At 33.7% G+C, this 21618-nt stretch overlaps 1 protein-coding gene across 1 annotated transcript in view; it reads left to right on the top strand.

Moving 5' to 3' along the window:
- The first annotated feature begins 7440 nt into the window (after positions 1-7440).
- Positions 7441-21618, top strand: part of MMRN1 (multimerin 1) — a 61843-nt gene continuing 47665 nt past the window's right edge. The window contains exon 1 of the mRNA XM_036922084.2: positions 7441-8145. Within this exon, the coding sequence (XP_036777979.2) occupies positions 7559-8145 (587 nt within the window). The 5' untranslated portion in view covers positions 7441-7558. The remainder of the gene's footprint in view (positions 8146-21618) is intronic.

The raw sequence follows: 21618 nt of genomic DNA on the forward strand, positions 1-21618 counted from the left end.
GACACAGATATTCTTTTCTGTCTCAAATATCTCACTGAACATTTTGTTTCTGAGATTTATCTATGTTATTATATAGATCAGTATTTCATTACTTTTTATTGCCAAGTAGTATTCCATTGTACAAGTATCCCACTCTTCATTTATATCTACTTCTCTTGATGGACTTTTGGGTTGTTTATAGGTTGGGGCTACTATTATGAATAAGGCTTTTCTGAATACTCTTGTACATGTGTTTTTGTGGACATGTTTTTATTCCTCTTTGGTAAATATTTCAGTGTAAAATTCTTCTATCAAGGTTGAGATGTATGTTCAGTTGCACAATTGACACACAGTTCTCTAAATTGGTGGTACCATTTTACACTTATGAAAATACATGAGAGGTCTGATTGCTTTATTCCCTTCCAACATTTACTGTTGTGAGTCTTCTTTAATTTTATTTCTTCTAGTGGTTAGGAAATGGTTTCTAATTATAGTATGGTTTTAATTGCTTTGCTTTGTTCTGATAACTAAAAATCCTGGGCACTTTTTCACATGTAGTCCATTTGTATGTCCTCTTTTCCTATGTGCCTTCTCAGGGCTTTTGCCTGTTTATTAATTGGATTGTTTGCCCTTTTTTATTGATTTGTAAGAATTTTTTTGTATTCTGGATAAACAGTTACTTCAGATATCTAGATTCCTATCATTTTTTTCCAATGTGGGGCTTGATATTCATTTTCTTAACTGTGTCCTTTGATGAGCTAAAGTTTTTAATTTTGAAGACGTTCAATGCATCAATTTTTTTTATGGTGCATGCATTCTGTGACCTATCAAAGAAATCTTTCCCTACACGAAGATCATTAAGATATTCTCTTACATTTGCTTCTTGAAAGTTATAGTTTAGTTTTTATATGCAGTCTATTATCCTTCTTAAATTTATTTTGTGTTTGGAGTACATTAGATGAAGGTTCATTTTTTAAATTTACATATTTATTTGCTCCAGTATCTTAATAAGATTTCTTATCATTGCATTGACAGTGCTGATTACTATCGATTGAGAATTGAAATCAGGTAGTGTAATCCATTCAATTTAGTGAATTTTTTTAATTGTTTGATTATTTTAGATCTGTTGTATTATGCACTTGCCCAGATTCATTAATTGGTAGATTTTTGGGGGGAGGATTTCATAGAGTTTCTATATACAAAACAACATTTTACTTGCTCCTTTCCAGTCACTCTGCTTCTTGTTTCTTTTCTGTATATTGGGAGAAAAGCATTCAATGTTTCATAATTAATAAAGATGTTATCTGTAGAATTTTTGTTGATATTTTTTCATTCTTAGTCTGCAGTGGGATTTTAATACCACCTAGTGTTTAACTTGTCTTGCTTTTACTGTATCTGTTTAGCATATACACATTTTTTTTCTTTATTTTCTTTTGCTAATATGTGAACTACATTGCTTGATTTCTGAATGTAAATCAATCTTGAATTCTTGGAATAATCCACATGTGGCCTTGATATATTAGTCTTTTACAGGGTGCTGTTATTTAGTTAGAATATTTTGTTTCATTTCTGGGAAGGATATTGATCTGTGGTTTTGTTTTTCTTGAAATATTTGGTTTAACAATATTTGGTATTAGTATTTTTCTGGCCTCGTAAATTAGGTTGAAATATATTATTTCCTTTTCTTTCTTGAAAAGAGTTCATGAAGACTTGTGATATTTCTTCCTTAAATATTTGACTGAATATACTAGTGAAGCCATCTGGGCCTCAAGTTTTCTTTGTTGGAAAATGAATAAGGCTTCTTAGATATTTTATTTTTCTCTTTCTACCAATTTTAGTAATCTTTTTTTAAAGAATATACCCCTTTCATTTTAATTGTCAAATATACTGGCATGCAGATCTGCTGGACAAATTTCTTTCAGGCTTTGGGTATTGAAGATGTCTTTACTTCCCCTTTAATTTGAAGGATAGTTTTACTAGGTATATAACTCTAAATTAGCAGGGGCTTTTTCCATTTGAGTTCTTTAAAGATGTCATTCTATTGTCTTCTCTCATTTGTTGTATTTAATGAGTCGGCCATGACTGTTATATCCTTTATGTAATATGGCTTTTTTTTTTTTTTTGAGTGTTTCCAATATTTGATTAGTATCTTTGGTGTTTAAGGGTTTTACCTACAATATGCCCAGGTATAATTTTCTTCTTGGGATCTTCTGAACTTCTTGAGTGTTTGGATTGATATATTTCATCAATTTTGGAAAGCTTTATCTATTATCATTAAAAATGTTTCTTTTGTCCTAATCTTTCTCTTCCCTCCTTTATTTTTCTCCTTCTTTTGCTCCAATTATATGTATGTTATAACACATGAAAGTGTCCTGCAGATCTCAGGCACTGTTCCTTTTGTGTGCACATTTATCTTTTCTATGTTTGAGTCTGGACTTTGACATGTCTTCAAATTAACTGATTTTTTTCTTTGATTATTTCCATTATTCTATATGCTTATTAAATTAATTCTTTATTTCTGATATGTAATTTTTGCAAATGTCTAGCATTTTCTTTTTTTATTATTTTTGTTTTTGTTGAAATTCTCTTTGTGTTCTGACATGTTGCCCACATTCCCTACCAGATTTTATCATAGTTAAACTAAACTTAAATGTCTGTCTCATACATCTACTATCTGGTCCTTTTCTGCTTTTCTAGTTCTTTCCCTACTGATGTTTCTTCTTCCTCAACTGTGGGTCACATTTTATCTTTTCTTTGTTTGTCTCATAGTTTCTAAGAGACATTATGTGTAAAAAGCTGTGGTAAATATTCACCTGAGAGAAGGGCATTACTCCTCTTCCTGCTAGCTCTCTAGTGTGAGGGCTGAGGGACACCAATTTGTAGTTGAGTCACAGCTAATATAAACTAAAGTTGTTGCTCGCCACAACAGTTTTAACTTACACAGTCTTAAAATATTTTAAGAGTATTATTAGGATTCTTCTTTCAACTAAGCTTGATATATGAATATAGACAAATCTCCAGGGATTTCTTTATCCTTTATAAGGCAGAAAAGAGCTCTCTAAACTTTGTATGATATAAGGTTTAAAATTAAGGTACAATATTATGTGTGCTTTGACATATGAAACCTGTGGGCCTCAAATGGCCTAACCACAAATTGCCTTCCCCACTCTGCTCCAGTGGATAAAGTCCCCTGGCCACAAAATCCTCCTTATCAATTGGACCAGACATAGTTCCTGCTTGTCCCTGAGAAGTGGGTTTCAGTTCCCTGACAGCCTGTAGAATTATTCAAACACGTCAACTGCATCCTCCTGTGGGAGCCAGGGGCAGCCAACACTCTTGATGTCACAAAGTATTCCTCTTCCAACCCTTGAGTATCTATTCTGTTCCTGAATACAACCCCTGTATGGGCCCATGTGGTGTGTGATGTTCTTCTCAGATCTGTGAGTATATGTGTAAATTGCTGCCAGTCTCATCTGTTCAGTATTGGATTTCATGTGTTCAGTCATCTCCATAACTCTACTGTGGGAATTCTCTCTCACCAGTGGGGCAAAGAGGAAGTGATTAAAATGCTGTGGGAGATCATCTACTTTACAGTGAGAAATAATTTTTTAAAAAGTTTTGGTGAGTTCTCTTTTTTCCCCAGACTCACCTGTAGATTTCTACAGATGAAAACATCTCTTCAACCTTTTGCCTTATCTCTAGTCTTGGCAGAACTACTGAAGATTATTTAATGAACATCTGGCATGCCTCAGAGCTTTTTTTTTTTTCTATTCTGGTTTTCTTGTCTTTTACCCACCTTTGGAGAGTTATGGCAGTGACTCAGTGGAGTCTTCTTGATGATAAAATTTCTGGTCCCTCTGTTGGTCTTCTCTGACCTTCCCCCAGGGGAGGCATGGGGGCTGAGGCTCTTTGTTACAACCTTGTAAGGCTGGATGTCTAGGCTCATTCAGCCTTTGTTCAGAGGTGGAGTAGGACCACATTTTTTCTGTGGTGTTTGGTGGGAGTAGAGTAGTTATTTTCTAAAAAGATTTCTGCTTTTCTAAACTGACCATTTTCTGGTCCTTTTGGATTTTTTGGGGGGTTATTGTTTGTGCCATTAGTGTTGCTAGTTTGCCAAATACTCCAGCACTTAGTCTGAGAGATATAAGGCAAAAAGAACATCCAGAAAATTCAATACTGCGCTGTTCCTCTGATCTCTTAGCTAATCTGTCTTCTTTTCTCCACCTTTAAGAATCTTCTTATGTTTGCTTTACATATAGTGCCCAGGATTTTTATATGTACTTATTAGGAGGAATAGGGAAAAGTATATCTATTCCGTATTTCAGAAGCAGAAATCACTAATGATAATCACTATGGACAGATATAACTTTCACAAGGGAAATGAAAACATTGTTATTTCCAAAATGTTCAAAAAAATTAGTCTTAGAATTTTGTTTTCCACAGTTATTTTTTGACAGTTCCAATTTATGGAGGGTGCTCTAATGAAACACTACTTTAAATATTTTAAACTATTTTGATAAAATAAGAATTTCTCATGTGAAAAGGGAAGAAGCTATTAAGAAATCTTAGTAATCTAGTGGAAGTTATTCCATACTTTCAACATTTTACAAGGGATAATAACAGCTTTAAATAATATGGAGTACAATCTACAAACAATGAAATCCTCAATCTAAGATTCTTTTTTAATTCCTGTATATTTTTGTTTTGACTTAATGAACTTTTTTCTAGTGACTAGAAAATTATGTATTATAAGAGAAAAAAGAAAAAGAATATGAACCCATTATTTCATCATCTAGAGAGAACCAATTTTGCAACATGTATTCAATCCTATGTTAAGGTGCAATTAAAAATAAAATAAAAACATCTTGGTAGCACATAATATTATGAGCTTCATAGTTTCTTATAAAATTATTCAAAGTAAATAAATGGTAATAGGGTAAAACATAATTTAATATAAACAGTCTAGTGAGCAATGAGGGTGTAGCAGAATGATGGGGTTCAAGTATACAAAATGCTGAAAATACAGTTTAATTCAAGGATGGTATTTAGAATAGCTAGAAGAATGAACTAAGTATTCTTCAGGCAGTAATCTCAAGAATATTATTTTTCTTAATTGCTATTTGATGAGTATTAATAAGTCTCAGAAAGCAGAAATTTGATATCAGACATTTGACAGTTTCTGGAGTACAGATACTTTATGTTTCCAATTAAAGAGTGATCCATACACCTAAGGCCATCAGATGAGCTGGGGATTCCCTGGGGAGTTACAGCAGGAGATGGCTTAGTGGACTGATAATGTGATACAGAACCTTTAACCTATTGATCACAAGGTCACTTTAAGCTAGGATGGAGATAACCAAAATTCATTATTGGTTGATACCTTACAAGATGAAATGCATTGCTTAGCTCAGTTCAGTTTTTATCACCATTTGAGAGCTATTTGTTATCAGTTATAGATCCAATGAGTGAACCTTTACCACTAAAGTTCAGTTGTACTGAACAGGATCAAGATTTTTTTTCAAGCAATAGAAGCAAAAAAAATCTATGTAAGCCCTTATTCTGGTTGTTTCTGAAACTTAAATAGTAGAGCCTATTCATCTACTTTTACTAAATCTAAGGAAATGTATTTGAAATTAAAGAATAAATAGAAATATTTTATTTTGGGTTTTCTGATTACTATGTCATTCTAAGCCAAAGCTAGTTGCTTGTGTCTTTTCCAGATAAAGAAGCTATGATGTCTTTTTCCTAGTATCAAAAATCATGTTTGTGTTGTGAAATCATGCAGTTGCATTGTTCTTGGTAGTAACTAATTGCTGCCTGCTTGTCTGTGCTGGACCTTTTTGCTCTCTCACTAATGCAAGGTTCGTGGGATTGTTCTGTGGTATGTCTGAGAAAAAGATGCTTTGTATTCCACGTCAAAGGCAGTGGGGTTGCTGCTGGTTAATGTGTGTCTTGGCTTAAATAGCCTCATGTTATCTACTCTCTAATATGTCAACAATATGTTCATAGAAATGAATGGCAAGGGCTAAGGGAAGAAAAAGTATTAAGACCAAGGAATTAGTAGTTCAGAAAAAAAAATTAGGCCTTGTTTCAAATCTTGGTACCCTATATTCAGGACTAGGGACAAGAGTATATATACATAACTAAACAGGCACAAGGTTTCCAGTTTTCCATTTGTGAAAGGAAACAGTCCATGGTTGAGTGTTTAACAAGAGGAGTTGACAGAAAGATTAATCACACATGTATCTAGCCTTTATATAACATATAATAGACCATAAGCAAATTAAAAGCCAAGAATATTCTTGGTTTATAACCTCAGCACCTAAAAGTGTACCTTGCTAAGACTGACTGAGAGTTTGGGTAATTACTGACTGACTGAATGAATGAGTGAATGAACTGTTGTAGTGTGTTATTTATATGTTCAAAGAGTCTGTTATGGAATTTTTTTTTACAGATGAGAAAGCGTAATTGAAGCCTGAGAATTAGGGATATGCTGGAGTAGTGAAATCATAAATCCCATGAAGCATCTCTGCTAGGAAAACATCCATAGAAAAGTCTTTGATCACTTTTTGTCTCTATTATCTGTGACTAGTATAATTTTGCAGTATAGTAAAAGTACAAAAACATTATATATCATCCCATTTCATTTTCATGTGACTCCACTTTCACTCCACCCATTACTTACTGGTAAAATATTAATTCTGCCAACCCCTAGAAAATCAGGATTAGAAACAGGGGTAAAGTTCTCTTATTCATCCCATTAATTGTTTCCAGTAGAAGTTCTGAGAGAAAAATTTAAAGTGAGTTCCTTGTATATCTGTATAATTCAATAATTTATGCTTTCCTCTGTGGTTATTACTTACCATCATTGAGATTAACTTTAAGAGAACTCTATGTAATGCTTGAAGTATATTTATAAAAATAGGAATATATATATATAAAATATATATACATATATAATATATAATGTTTATACATCTATAATTCAGCCTGGGATGTATAAAAAGGCAGAGACAATGTAAATTAGTTTTTGTTTATGTGTGTGTGTTGGTATAAGGACTTGAACAAAATGTGCTTCTCTGGATGGGGCACAGTGGAAAAGAAATGTCACAAATTTTTTTCTCAATTTCCTTGTATAGTAGAAAAAAATGTTAAACTCCTTGATTCAGCCCATCCAAACAAAATTCCATAGCCTCCATCATCAACTAAAGTTTATCTTCAAAATCAGCAATATATGAAACACAAGTGGAGCTAGGAAAGGGAAGTTACTTCATGTTTTTCCCATGGGTTTTCCTGACAATCATTGCCTGTGTTTTCCCATTTACCCTTAGCTTCATCAGTCACACTTCACTGCTTCCCTAGAGCACCCTACCAGAAGCCAGAGATCACATGAAACCTGCAGAAACAGGAACTCAAACTTCCTGAGTCCACTACACAACACAGAAAACCTGTTTCCTCTACAAATCTCAAATGGGCAAAGCTCTGTCTTAGCAGATTGAGTGTGGAAGTAGCTGTCGAAACGGCTAGAAGGGCTTTATCCCCCAATTTCACATGAGGTTTCTTGCTTCAAACTACTGAGATGAAGGGAGCGAGGCTATTTGTCCTGCTGTCTAGTTTATGGAGTGGGGGCTTCGGTCTTATCACCACGCAGCCCTGGACCACACCTGAGGATGAAAACTCCCAGAAGAATATAACCTCTGCTTGGGTTCCTCTAAATAAAACACGAAGTCTCCAAGTGTTGTCAACCAGTCAGATCATGTCAGTGGAGATAGCCCACACTCGCGAGGCAAGAAGCTCTGAAAAGACTCTTCTAAAATCAACGCTGATGCCCTCAGAGAGAAGCCTGCCTCCTGAGAGTGTGAGAAACCAAACCCTCACACCCACAGGGAAGACAGAAGATGGGGTGCTCAAGTTACAAACTCTTGCCCTCCCGACCAAACCCAGCGTCAGGTTTAGTACTGGAGCAGAGTCGGTGGTCCTTTCCAATGCGACACTGACATTTCTTCAGAGCTTTGCCAGGAAGTCGAATCAACAGGCGATCTCTCTAAACTCAGATGGAGGCACGGGAAATCGAACCTCACGGGAAACGTACCTCAGCCGAGGTGACAACAGTGGAAGCCAGAAAAACAACTATCAAAAATCAAGCTTTGAAACAACTAGAGGAAAGTAAGAAAATTATTTTATTTTCTTCCCTAATTATAAGGTCTCTAAGATTGCAAGTAACAGTAAACTCTCTCTCTCAGAAAATAATTTCATGTTCTAGATGAAACTGATCACATTTCAGTTAGATAAAGTAATTAAGTATTACCTTATCTGATAGGGAAAAGATGCACAGACAAAATGAAGCTATTTAGTTTTAATTTCAGTGGTCAGGTCACTTAGAGAGGAGCTTTTACTTGGGATATATACTCGCAAACAATGTAACACCACGGTGACTGCTGGTTTAGTTAATTCAATTTAAGGGTATGTTTTCTGTGCTCAGAGCTACACCCACGACGATGTGCGTGAACAGCTTTAAAGACTGAAACAGCCTGGTTCTGTGGAAAGTACACATAGTTAGCAAGATCAAACCAAAACAGAGCTGAGTTGGAATCCTGGCTCCAGGACTGTCTAGATTTATAACTTTGAGCAAGTCAATTGATCTCCCTGAACCTCAGTTTCTTCATATGTAAAATATGGTATAGGGAGTACAGATAAAAAATACCAACTCTGCAAGATGATCACGCAAGACTCAAATTAATGAAATGTGCTTAGATGTATGCTTCTAACAGAGTAGGAGCTCAAAAATCATGTTTTACTTGTACTGTTATCCTGACTCATATCATTATTGTGAAGGAGATGAATAGAAAAGCCAATTTTTAAAATAAATTTTGATTTAAAATTTGAGCAGATTCAATTTAAATAGTTGAAGTAAAATAATAAAACAAAGCTTAAAGGGGTATTATTCAAGACTTTCAAAAAGACTAGAAAACAAAAACCAAACCAAACCAAAAAAACACCTGTAAAAATTGCAGGTCAATATTTCATTCATTTGTTGTTCAGAATTATCTGTATGTTTAGAATAACAAAGTTTAGTGTTACAAAACTAAACTTTCAAGTATCTTCCACCTGTAACGAAATAATTTCAGGACACCAAATAGTGCCTTGGTAGCCTGAGTTAAACACCTTACTATGTAACATGCTTCAGTAATAATAGTTTACATCTTCTTTGGGAAAGACATATGTTATAGCTGTTGTTCATATAAAGATAAGATACTAAGAATACAAGCCATTGGATTTGTATTTTTGTATTCTTTATTGTTCAAAGCCACTTTTTCATTGTATCTGAAAGTTTATAGAATTTTTAAAAATATGTAAGTCTCATTTTAACTAAAAACTCATTAACGGTAGAATTTGGAAGAATCTCAGTTTACTGTAAAATGCTACAAACTACAAAATGTTAATCTTGGGTTGAGTAGATTTAGCCTATAACAGACATTTTAACAGATGTAAGTTAAACTTTCTCATGTTTAGTAACAACAGAATGTGGTCTGTTAAATAATAATTACAAATGCCATTTATTGACATCCTTTTCTAAACCATGTATCATTTCTAATAATCACATTTAGTTAGACTGTAACTTAATTTTTAAGACCAATATGTAGAATTCTTAGGGACTCATGGAAAATCGTGAAATTTTTAGAGATGTTGCCATCAACAGATTTTTCAGTTAAATAAGACCAATATGTAGAATTCTTAGGGACTCATGGAAAATCGTGAAATTTTTAGAGATGTTGCCATCAACAGATTTTTCAGTAGAATAGTCATAAATATAATCAAAAGGAGACAATTCAAATTAAAATATCACTTAAATTTTATATAGCATATAGAAAGTGGCATATAATGGTTTCATAATTAGAACTTGTAATTGATAATTTGATAAATACTAATTTTTAAATAAATGCCAGTTGTTTTATCCAAGGACTTCACTTTCAAAGCTTGTGAACACTTACTCATTTGATAATTGTTCATACATTGCCCACTATGTGCTCAACATTGTCCTAGTCTCTGGGGATGCATAGAATTTTAAAAATAAGAACAATTCCTGCCTCCCAGGAATGTGCCATATAAAAAGTAAGCACTACGATATCTATTAGATTTATTAAAGATTCAATATGTATTAGGAGGAAACAAGATATTAAAGGTGTAGCCTGCTGAACAGAACTTCATCCCATGGATTTTCCAATGAAAATAATCTTACAGTATTTCTAGAGAAATGTACTAACAGTTTAGAGATTCTGTAGCCTGAAGATCCTAAAGACCTTTGCTAATCCTTTCCCTTAGGTCATGACATTAGGTCCTGCAACTGATCATGGTATTAGAGAAAACAGATTTCTCTCTTCCTGACACAATGCAGATGCAAAGGAGCCTTGATAATATTTTTAAAAGAGGTCTTTCATATTTTCATTTGATTAGCAAATAATAAAAATAGCAAACATTTTATGGCATTTATTCCTAGTACTATAGTGTTCTGAGTGAATATATACATATATATTTTTCAATCATTTCATCATTACCATAACTCTATGAAGAAGATTCCACTATTATTTCTTCACAGAGATGCAAAGTAACCTGGCTGAGAACACTTACCTAGTCAATCTGGAGACAAAGATTCATACCCCGGCTGGCTGGCTTCAGGAACACAGCTCTTGACTGCATTACACTTCTTCAGTTTACAGCCTATAATCCCAAGTGGGAAAATCAGAGTGACCAGACTTCTTCCTTGCTTATGAGGCTCCAGATTCCTCATCCAGGCAGTCATAGGATGCCATCCTAAGTCTGGCTCCTACCTTCCTTCCAATCTGCTGTGACTTCTGGCCATTACAGTTTGTAGTTCTCTGGTCCACAAGATGCCACTTGTTAAACTTGCCTTTGTGCTCTGTTGGTCCCTCTGGCTAGTATGGTCTTTTTTCCCATTACCTACTTTGTTTAGACCTAATAATAAACCTTCTTAGGCTAAGTCACGTGGCCTTTCTAACTGTTACATAGCCCTCCTTGAGTTCTTCTATCACTGCACTTCCAATAGTGCCTTATAATTATAATGAGCTGGTGGTCTCCTTGCTTATAGGGACATATTTTCAGTGCTAGCAAAGCCTCTGACTTTTAGTAGGTACACATCAGTGTTTAACAAACTGCATGTAAATTTTATGGGTCAATATGTGAATATAAAGAAAAATCATTTGCAAATAAATACTCATTTCTTTTTGATAAAACTTGGTTGATTTGGCCTAAACTCCTCTTAGATTTTTGGTTTGTTTTTCTCTAATACTCTTGGAATTTTGTAGTGATTCTAAAGAAAAGGAATACTTATGCCTGTAGGATCTTTCTGGCATTTATTTGTGTCATCTTGTACTTTCTCTCATCTTAGTACTGCAGGAACTCCTGGCCACACCAGAGCTGTGGTTTCCTGTCTGGCAGAGTAGGTGCTGATCAGTGACCAAGCACTCTGAAACAGGCATAATAAAAAGAAGTTAGGATTAGCGTATTTATGCATTGAACAAGCATTTGCTAAGGACCTAATCTGTCCCCAGCACTGTGCTTGTGCTGAGGGTAGAACAGAGAACAAAAATTCCGACCCATCCTGGAATCTGCAGTCCAGCAGGAAGGGTATGAGGAGGAAAAACAGTAAAATCACAAATGCTAATGTTGAGTCAAAAAAGTGATGAACATTCTGAATGAAGCTTGTGAAAGTATATACTAGAGTGAATGGTCTAGGTTGGAGTTTAGTAAGCCTTTCTTGAGAGGACAATAGGTGAATTGAGGTACTGATTTACATCAGCTGTCTACTTCTCCCACTATCTCAACCTCTGCACACAACGTACTGGAATCATCACCATCTCAGTGAATAGCTAGTTCCATAACTAGAAACCTTGGAATTATCTTGACATTTTCCTTCCCCTCTTAGCCTTTATCTGATCTATCAAGATGTCACCTAGGTGCCTCCCCCAGTTTCTCTTCACCTTCACTACACCATCCTATTCCTAGCCAACATTCTCTATTACTAGTCTCCTAACTCACGCACGTTTTGACTTTGGTTTCTTGTAAACCACACTTCACACTAGTGAGAGATTTTTAAAACTTTTTTATTGCATAAATTTGACACATAACACTGTGAAAATTTAAGATGTTTAAATTTTTAAACCACATTAATGTATTTCATTGGATGTAAGGCTTTATTGTGTACATTATTTTATGTACTGAAAACAAAGGAAAATACGACATCGTTATGTCTTAGAATTTTTAGATTTATCTTAGTCTTACACAGAGGCTTTTTTTTGTATATCACTCTTTTGTATACTTAAAATGAAAATAAAATGAAACTGGTTAAGGTGTTTCTAAGGCATAGCAACAACTATTGTCTGACCAACAGTGGCTAAAAGACACCACTGATTTCAAAATGTTTTCTTGATTTCAGAGTTGTGTGTCTTAAAATCTGTGGAATTTGATGTTTTGCTCACATGCTCAAAATCAATCAGTAGCTTTCCATTACAGTTAGAATAAACTAAATCCTCACTATCATCCATAAGGTCTTGCTTGACATGACCCATGCCTGTTTTTGTGATCTCATTGTCCATTGTGCTCCAGGCTCACTCAACCTCATTTCCTCCAGACACACTGGCTTTCTTTCTGGTTATTGAACATGTCAGGTTAATATGTACTTCAAGGAAACTTCCTGTTTGCTCTTGCTGGAATGCTCTTTCTTCAGGATTTAGAATGAGTGACTCCTGCTCATGCAACTTCAGCTTTAATGGTCCTCCTCAAAGAGAACGTTCCTGACTACCTGCAAAGTTGCCATCACCTTACCTTTATTTTTTTCCTCATGGCACTTGTTTGAAATTATTGTGTCTATTTATGTAGACTGTTGGGGATTTTATGTCTTTCCATAATAGAACATACATCCCATGAAAATAGAGACCTTGAGTTTCTTATATACTATTCTATTAAGTGCCAGGCAAAAGCTCAATAAAACTCTATGGAATAATTGATTATTGGATGGATTTGGAGTTCAGAGCACAGATCAAGACTAAAGGTATAAGTTTCAGAAATACGGGATGTATAGAAACATGCACACTTGATTGAGGTTTTTTTAATCTGTTTGTTTTATGAAAGGGAGGCGAGATAGGGCAGAAATCAGGACTAGTCCAGACTGTTTTTTACTATTTTTTTTGTCATTTTATTTAATTTTGTATATAAAATAGCCATAAATATGGCAACACATTAATGAAAAGGACCAGAAGAGAAATAAAACTGGAATATGAAACAAGGTAATTATTTTCTGAGTTTAATTACTTGATTTATCTTAAAATTTCATTTCTTTACTCTTTTTCTGTATGCTACATAATTTGCTTTATGTACATAGCTGGCTTAGATTAAATGAATTGTAACTTCTAATATAATGTCAAAGATGATAAGTTCTACAAGTCTTTTATTAGATCACTTGTAAATAGATAACTTAAACACCATATTTTAAAATTACAAAACTACCCATTATGTTAATTGGGCTATCTACCATAATAATATGCATTTTTCTGCTTATTACTGTGAATTATAAGTAGGTTTTAGGTCTGAAAAATTCTATCTGATTAAATTCATGTGTTGGCTTAGTCCATTCAGGCTGCTTTACCTAAATACTACAGACTGGGAGGCTTATACACAACAGAGATTTATTTGTCACAGACCTGGAAGCTGCAAATCCAAGATCAGGTTGCTAGCATGGTCTGGTAAGGGGCCTTTTCTGGGTTCCAGATACCTCATTATATTCTGACAGGGCAGAAGGGCTGAGGGATCTCTCTAGGACCTCATATACATCTATAAGAGCACTAATCCCATCATAAGGGCACTGCCCTCATGGCCTAATCATCTCCCAAAGCACCCACCCTACACCTGTTAATACTATCATATTGGGTATTTGGATTTCAATGTATGAATTTTGGGGGGAAACATTCAATTTATCAGTTTTCCAAGTTATTATCAGGCCTAATAACATCCAAAGGAATTATTGTCATATGCTAAAAAATTCCAAAGAGAAATACACCTTTGTATCAAAGAGTATTTTTTTAATTTCCTTGGGAAATGAATGCATCTACTACATTACTGTCACTGAAAACTAATAAAGTATATTCTTTATGTCAATTTTTTTATCATTAATCATTTCCTTTTATTTCATTGTTGATATTTTTAATCCCTAAATTACAACCAACTATGTAAATATATATTATATTATACATGCTGTAATTTACCAAGTGCTTATATATAGTCCAGGTGATTAAACAAGACATTTTTGTATTTCCACAACTCTGGTCTTTTTAATATGCGATTAATTTTAAGTTATTATTTAGGGGGAAATGCTAAAAGAGTCAGTTTACAGGAATTACTGGGTGAAGACCAGAGCTAGGTTATCACAGCTTTCGGGAGCCTGCCTTTCCAGTGGTTTTGTGATCTGCATGCTGGGAAAGCATGACACCTACTGGAATAGGGACAGTTTACAACATCCCTGAATAAACTGGAGACACAGTGTGGGGAAATGAGACCAAAAAATTAAATTAGGTAAAATAAAACAAATTTATGAAAAAGGTTATATTAAAGTAACTTTAAGAAATTTTATTTATAAAAATATGCTATACATAGTTAATTCAATGTACCTCTTACAAAAGTACTAACATTGGTTTTAAACATGAAAAATAGGTTGGATCTAGAAAGCAATCTCCATGCATATCCTGGGGTGAGGACACATTCATCTCATTCTCCTAAAATTTTATACTGAGAATATTGTAAATACATGATGATTTGTGACTCTGTACAATCATCTGTCATTAAAAACTCAATTACATTCACCACACTGTGCCCACGATGGAAGGCAAATTAATGGTGCCTGGCAAAAGACTTTAATTACAAAAGCTGTTATAGATAACAAGCGGTTTCTTCTTAAAACCTAAATTAACCAGAAAACTTAAGTATCATAAATTCTGCATGATCTGAGCTTTGTATGATTACCTTTTAAAATGTTTCAAATATTTATTTACATGGTATTTTGGAAAATGAATACTTCTATCCAAGTTTAAGTATTATGCAAAATTTTTTTAAAAGGATGGACTATATAGAAGTACACTAAAATAAAATGAATTACAAACAAATCATTATTTTTTGCTTGAAAATATTTATTTTCATAACGAAATTAGTTTCAGGATGGATTTATCTTTTGGACTATAAGCCAAAACTTAATATAAAAAGTGTAATGCTTTATTTATGTGTGACTTACATATCAAGAATCTTTTTACTAACTCTAAACACTTACTTCTGATTTATATTATTTCTTCTTTCACGTTGTATCTATTTCCTTCAGACTACTTTCTCATTTATGACTGGTGAACTACATGTAAATTGTAGTGTCTCAGATTAATAATTTGATAAAGGTCTTTCCTTTTTAGCTTGATTGAAAAAATAAAGATTCTCATAAATAGAGATTTCATGACATTTGGGAAGTATTTATGTTCATAACTTCTTAAGACTATAGAGACATTTTGAATATATTTCTTCTGAGAGCTAAGCTTCATTAATGAACTGAATATAATAGTTTTCTGGAAATTATTATTGGCCTGTTATATATAAACAATTATGGTTTAGATGCATTTATCAGATCATTAAAGAAGCAAAAAAAGAAGCCATGTTTCTATATTTGCATATGAGGCAAAAAATTGGAAGATACATAGATAGAAGACGATAGATTAATAGATGGCTGATAGATAGAAATTCCCTTCATAAAAAATTCTACAGAGCTCTCTGAATCATCTAATCATTATCATAAGCAGCAAACACTTTACATATATTAACTCATTTAGTCTCACAACAATCCTGTGAGATAGGTAGTATTATTATATCTATTGTATAGACAAGAAAGCCACATTTAGTGAACAATCTAATGGCTAATAAATTTTAGAGTCAAGAGCTAAAAGCAGGCAGTCTGGCTCCAACATCAAGTCACAGCTATGTTACATGCCTCTCTATTCAGGGAAAATTTTTCTTTATTATTTTGTGTCACTTATGCAGGTATCTACACCCCTGCTCTTATCCTTCTGCCTAATTCCACAATAGAAACAAGAAAACAAATAACAACTCCAGACAGAAATGCACTGTCTTTGCCATTTGCCTCCACCTGTGGAGTAAAAGTAGAGAATGAAAATCTTGTTCAATAGGCAGTCCATGATCAAAAATGACCTAAATCTGACTTACAGAGTCAGATAAAGCAGTTGACAAGTGTTTACTACTTTTATAAATCCAACCGTTCATTTCTTTGTCAACTCTATGACATATGCAGTCAATTCATTCACTTTCTTTTTTTGTATGAATTAGTAAAAAATAATGCATACAGAATTTTTATAATGGTGTGAAATTGAGAGAAACCCCACTTCCCTTCTTTTCCCTTTTCTTTCTTTTGCCCCTTCTCTCTTTTCATTTCTTCCTATACTTCTTTCTCTTTTTCTTCTTCAACTCCCTTTATTTTGGCAAGAGCCATGCTAAATTATTTATAGCTTCCCATGACAATTTTTTCACTATGAATGTATTTGTTTTTATTGTAGTGAAAAAAAATAACATAAAACTTCCATTTTAACCATTTTTAAGTGTACAGTCCTGCGACATAACTCACATCTGCATTGTTATGCAGTGAGCACCACCACCCATTCACAGAACATTTTCGCCTTCCCAAACTGAAGCTCGGCAGCCCTTAAACAGTGACTCCCCCTTCCTGCTTCCCCTCAGTCCCTGACAGCCACCATTCTACTTTCTGTGTCTATGAATTCAGCTACTCTAGGTACCTCACTAAGTGGAATCATATATTTGTCCTTTTATGACTGATTTATTTCACTTAGCATAATGTCTTCAAGGTTCATCCATCCATACTGTAGCATGTGAAAGAATTTCCTTCCTTTTAAGGCTGAGTAATATTCCTTGGTAGGTCGGTAGATAGACGGGTGATAGAGATCTGTAAATCTATATATCACATTTTATTTTTCCATTCATCTGTCTATGAACACTTGGGTGTTTCCACCTTTTGACTATCGTTATCTGTGATATTTTAGCGATGCTTTTAAATTAGGATTAGTATATGAGGTAGAATATTTACCTTAATTGGGGGAGCTATCTGAAATGTTCTTTTTATAAACTTAGAATACATATTTACCGTCAGGGACTTAGGTTCAACTGAACCACTGAACTAAATGAAGATTGATTTGAGTGTTTTTCTCCCTAATTATGGATATCAACAAAATTAGGTTTGTTAGGATATAATCTTGCTTTTAAAGTTTAATTTTCCTCAAATTACTTTTTACTAATTTATACAAAGAAAGAGAAGGAATTGACTACATATATCATAGAGTTAACAAAAAAAGAACAGTTGGATTTATGAAAGCAGTAAACACTTGTCAATGAAAGCACATGACTATCTGATTTATTAAAAATATGTTTATCTCACTATCATTGAATTTGTGGGGATTTAATTGCTATACACTTGAGGGGTTTGGTATACAGTAGTGTTCTATAGTGTAATTTCATAATTTGGCTGTTAGTAATGCTCAAACTTAGCTCCAATAAGTTTTTGTTGGGATGTATTTCCATGCAAACATAGTCATATAATTAAGACAGCAGTGTTTCTCATAAGATAAGTTAGTGACAGCATAAATGAATTATTCTCTTATGAAGTATTAATCAGTATATTTCTCTCTAAATTAAATCCCATGGGAAACTAAATTTAAAATCCCAGGGAAATTAAATCCTTTCCCTGAGGCATTTATGAATTTATGATACATGAATATAATGTTATTATTTGTAATTTGTACCTTTAGGAACAAGGTAAGGAAATAGTTATTGGAGATCTTACACTTTTGCAAGTCAGGGGTACACTGGTGAGTGTTAAGGGAGGTATGTGAGGCTGATAGGAGAGTTCCTGGATAATCCTCTCCACGAAGAGTGTGTTAATTTTCACAAGTAACCATGTCTGCCTTGTTTTGTTTCACTTCCATCTTGTTCCTCTTTGAATCAAGTTTATCTCAATAAAGAATAATAGGAAGCAAAGTCATAAAGGTCCTTCAATCCATAAAGTCTCCCAAAATGTAAAATCTGCTCTAATTTCTGAGAGAAAAGTACATACCACTGGCTAGTTTATGGTGGGATTCTCTGGTTCACCTTGATTTTCTAGAGAATGTCCTCACGGCCTTCTATGGTCATGCTATGGTGTTAATTCAAGTCACAGTTAACACAAAAGCTTAAATATTCAGCCTTTTACCATCAGGGTGACAAGCAATTTATGAATCTGAGTTCTAAGGACTAGTACAGATGAACAGTGTGAGTAAAGATTGTTGTCTCTTATTTCTTAAGGAAAATGTGCATGGCAGTCACTATTTCCATGAATCCTTTGTTGCTTCAGCCTGCTTTCAGTTCAGAATAAGAACGGGTGTGACTGGGCCCTGGCTAGGTCAGGCTGCACCTCAAGGAGCAAGTGACACATTAATGCATTTTCATTTTTAGTTTTATCTTTGCACTAGTTTACTGGAAGACTGGGTTTCCAAAACATTTCAAAGTACAGTAGATTATTTAAAATGCTTAGTTCATTATCCGTAACATTTAAAGTTGTATAAATCAAAAGGGAATCCTTCTCCTGCCTTCTGTTTTGTATGGTCTACAAACTAGGCTTATGATCATAAATAACTGAAGATGTCTGCTTTTCCTTAGAACAAAACTTTCACCTATTAACTTGGAAAATCCAAAGAATGAATATATGCTTATTTCAGTACATGCTGCTGCACAAAAAGAACAGTGTTTTACTGTTGAAGAGAATCCCAAATGCAGTCCTCTGCTTGGAGGGTTGTGGCCCCGAGGAAAGCTAAACACTTTAAGTAATTGTCCTCCACCCACCACAATGGGTCTGGAAAGGTACAAAGGACTTTTAGACAAGCAAAATGCTTTTCTGGGATCATTACATTTGACCTTATACTGCCTGTCACCACTATATCATGCTTAATTTTCTATTTTTAAACAAGAACCTTGGACAATAATTTTCTTTTAAAATTATATTTACATTTTTAACATCCCTTAATGAGCTTATTTCATCAGTAGCATAAACCTAATTACCAGTCAAACCAGGGGCTCTTTGGCTGTGGAGAGTTCTTTCAGTTTGCATTGGATCAAAGATCTGCTGATCTGCTTTTTGCCCACTCAACTATTTTAATCATGAGACTGTATTACTACTTAGGATTTTAAAAGATCTCTGCAGATGACATTGTGATTTATCCTCACAGTCAATATCTACATAACATCTATCTCTTTTTTCAAAACCCAGAGTATGTAGAGATGGTGGTGGTGGTGGTACTTTTTTTCCTGCCTCAAATTCCAACCTCCAATGAAACTGAACCAATTCAAGTGCTTCTGTTGAAGTTAGTCATTCTCTGTAATTAGGATAATCAGTGGATTTGTATGAAGAATCCAACCAATTAAAAAAAATGCCTTTGTTGTGGTCCTCTTGATTTTAAATCTTTCATTATGTTTCCAAATATCACCATGCTTTAACAAAACGTGCCAAAGTGTCTTTTTTGTCTTTATGAAAATGAATTTTTAAAGTTCTCATTCAAAAGAACCTTGGGCAGCAAGCTATATGGTGCTCAATTTATCTTAGACAGATGAATGACTGAGTCAGCTTTACTTGCAGAACATTTTTTGGTCCTAAGAAGCCTAAATATTCCAATGCAGATGTCTACTAACTTCAGTGTCTCTACTAAGGAAAAATATGTTCCATCTTTGGACTTTGTCACTTAAGTTGATTTTTGCATTATTTTTTTAAGTAAACTAAGTCACAATTAAGAGGGGAAAATATGAAGTAAATATAACAAGATACACACACACACACACACACACACACACACACATATATATATATATATAGTCACAATAGAAAAAAATTGATAGAAAAGTAAGATGAAGAAAAATCGTGATATAATCCAATCATGCAATTAACCCATAATTTATTAAGGACTTTCAATAGTTTGGCATGGTATGTTTTATGATAAAATAACTGGTATTAAAACCAAGGATTGCCAATGCTTCTTTTCCTAAACAGTGTCTATATATTTTACTACCTTTAAAATTAGAGAATTCATTTGTGTTACATATTACAAACACAATAAAAACATTTTCCAGACTTCTATGTATAGCAACTATGTTTCATTCAGTTGTGCCAGATAATTTACTTTCCTATACAGTTTATGTTTAATAACATTTTTCTGCAATTGCAAATAATTAATGTTTTGTGTCTGCACCTATTTAATAGTTAATATTTAATTCTTACTCCATTCCCCACAACTCCACTTGTAGCATTAATGTATATTTTCAATTTAAAATTCCTTGAGGTAATATCTTTAAATATCTTTATAATTTTGAATGGCTTCTACCAGGATGTCATCTAAAAACAGGTATTTTAATAATAGCTATTTTTGTCTTATGACATGTTTGTGGTACATGACTTTGATGTTAAAGTTTCTCAGCTTCACTGGACCACAGTTGATTCATATTCTAATACTATTTTATATGTCCAAGAAAATAAGCATACATAGAAGGATATAAACAATTTTTTAGAAACTGGGTTGAGAAAGTTATGTGTACAATATGGTCTAATTGGTAAGACATGGGGATCAGAACCACAGTCAGCTGAGTCTATAAAACAAGATTTATTAATGTTATTCTCAATCATAATACTTTAAGGTATGCTACATTTGATATATATATAAAATTGATGCATTATTAAATATTATTTTACTAAATATATATGTATCTCTAAGTAATATATCATTCGCTTTTATTTTTTAGTTGTATATAAGAAAAAAGCATTGTACTGTATTTCTTCTGAATTTCCTTGTATCACACAAGTTGGTATAAATTAAATTTGGGTTATTGGATAATATTACAGTTCATTCCTTTTTACTGGTGAGTACTAGCAATTGTGTAAGTAGTTCAGAATGTATTTCTCCATTCTATAGTGAGTGGACATTTGAGTTACTTTCAGGTTTTGGTAATTATGAGAAATGCTTCCTGCTATAAATATTTAGGTACATGATTCCTGGTGCACATACACAATAGTTTCTCTAAAGTATATATCTAGAAGTGAAACCCACTGGATAAGAGTATATGCAGTTCATTTATAGATGATACTAACAAACTGTTTTCTCAAAGTCATACCAATTTTTACTTCCCCTAACAGTACCTAAGAGATTTCAGTTCTCTATATCCTCTGAACACATGGAATTGTGAAATCCTCAACATTTGCTTATTTTGGGGTATGAAATATTATTACATTGTGATCTTAGTTTGGTATGAGGTAGGGGGTCTAACTTCATTTGTTTGCATGTGGATATCCAGTTGCCTTATCATCACTTGTTGCGAAGAATATTCTTTCCCATTGAATTGCTTGGCACCCTTGTAAAAAAAATCAATTGGCCACAAATGTAAAGTCTTATTTCTGGACTCTAAATTCTATTCCATTGATCTATATTTATGTCCATATGCTGGTCAAATATGGTCTTAATGACCATTTGGCTTTGTAGTTAGCCTCAAAAT

Source organism: Manis pentadactyla, chromosome 5 (genome assembly GCF_030020395.1).
Source record: "Manis pentadactyla isolate mManPen7 chromosome 5, mManPen7.hap1, whole genome shotgun sequence".
NCBI lineage: Eukaryota > Metazoa > Chordata > Mammalia > Pholidota > Manidae > Manis > Manis pentadactyla.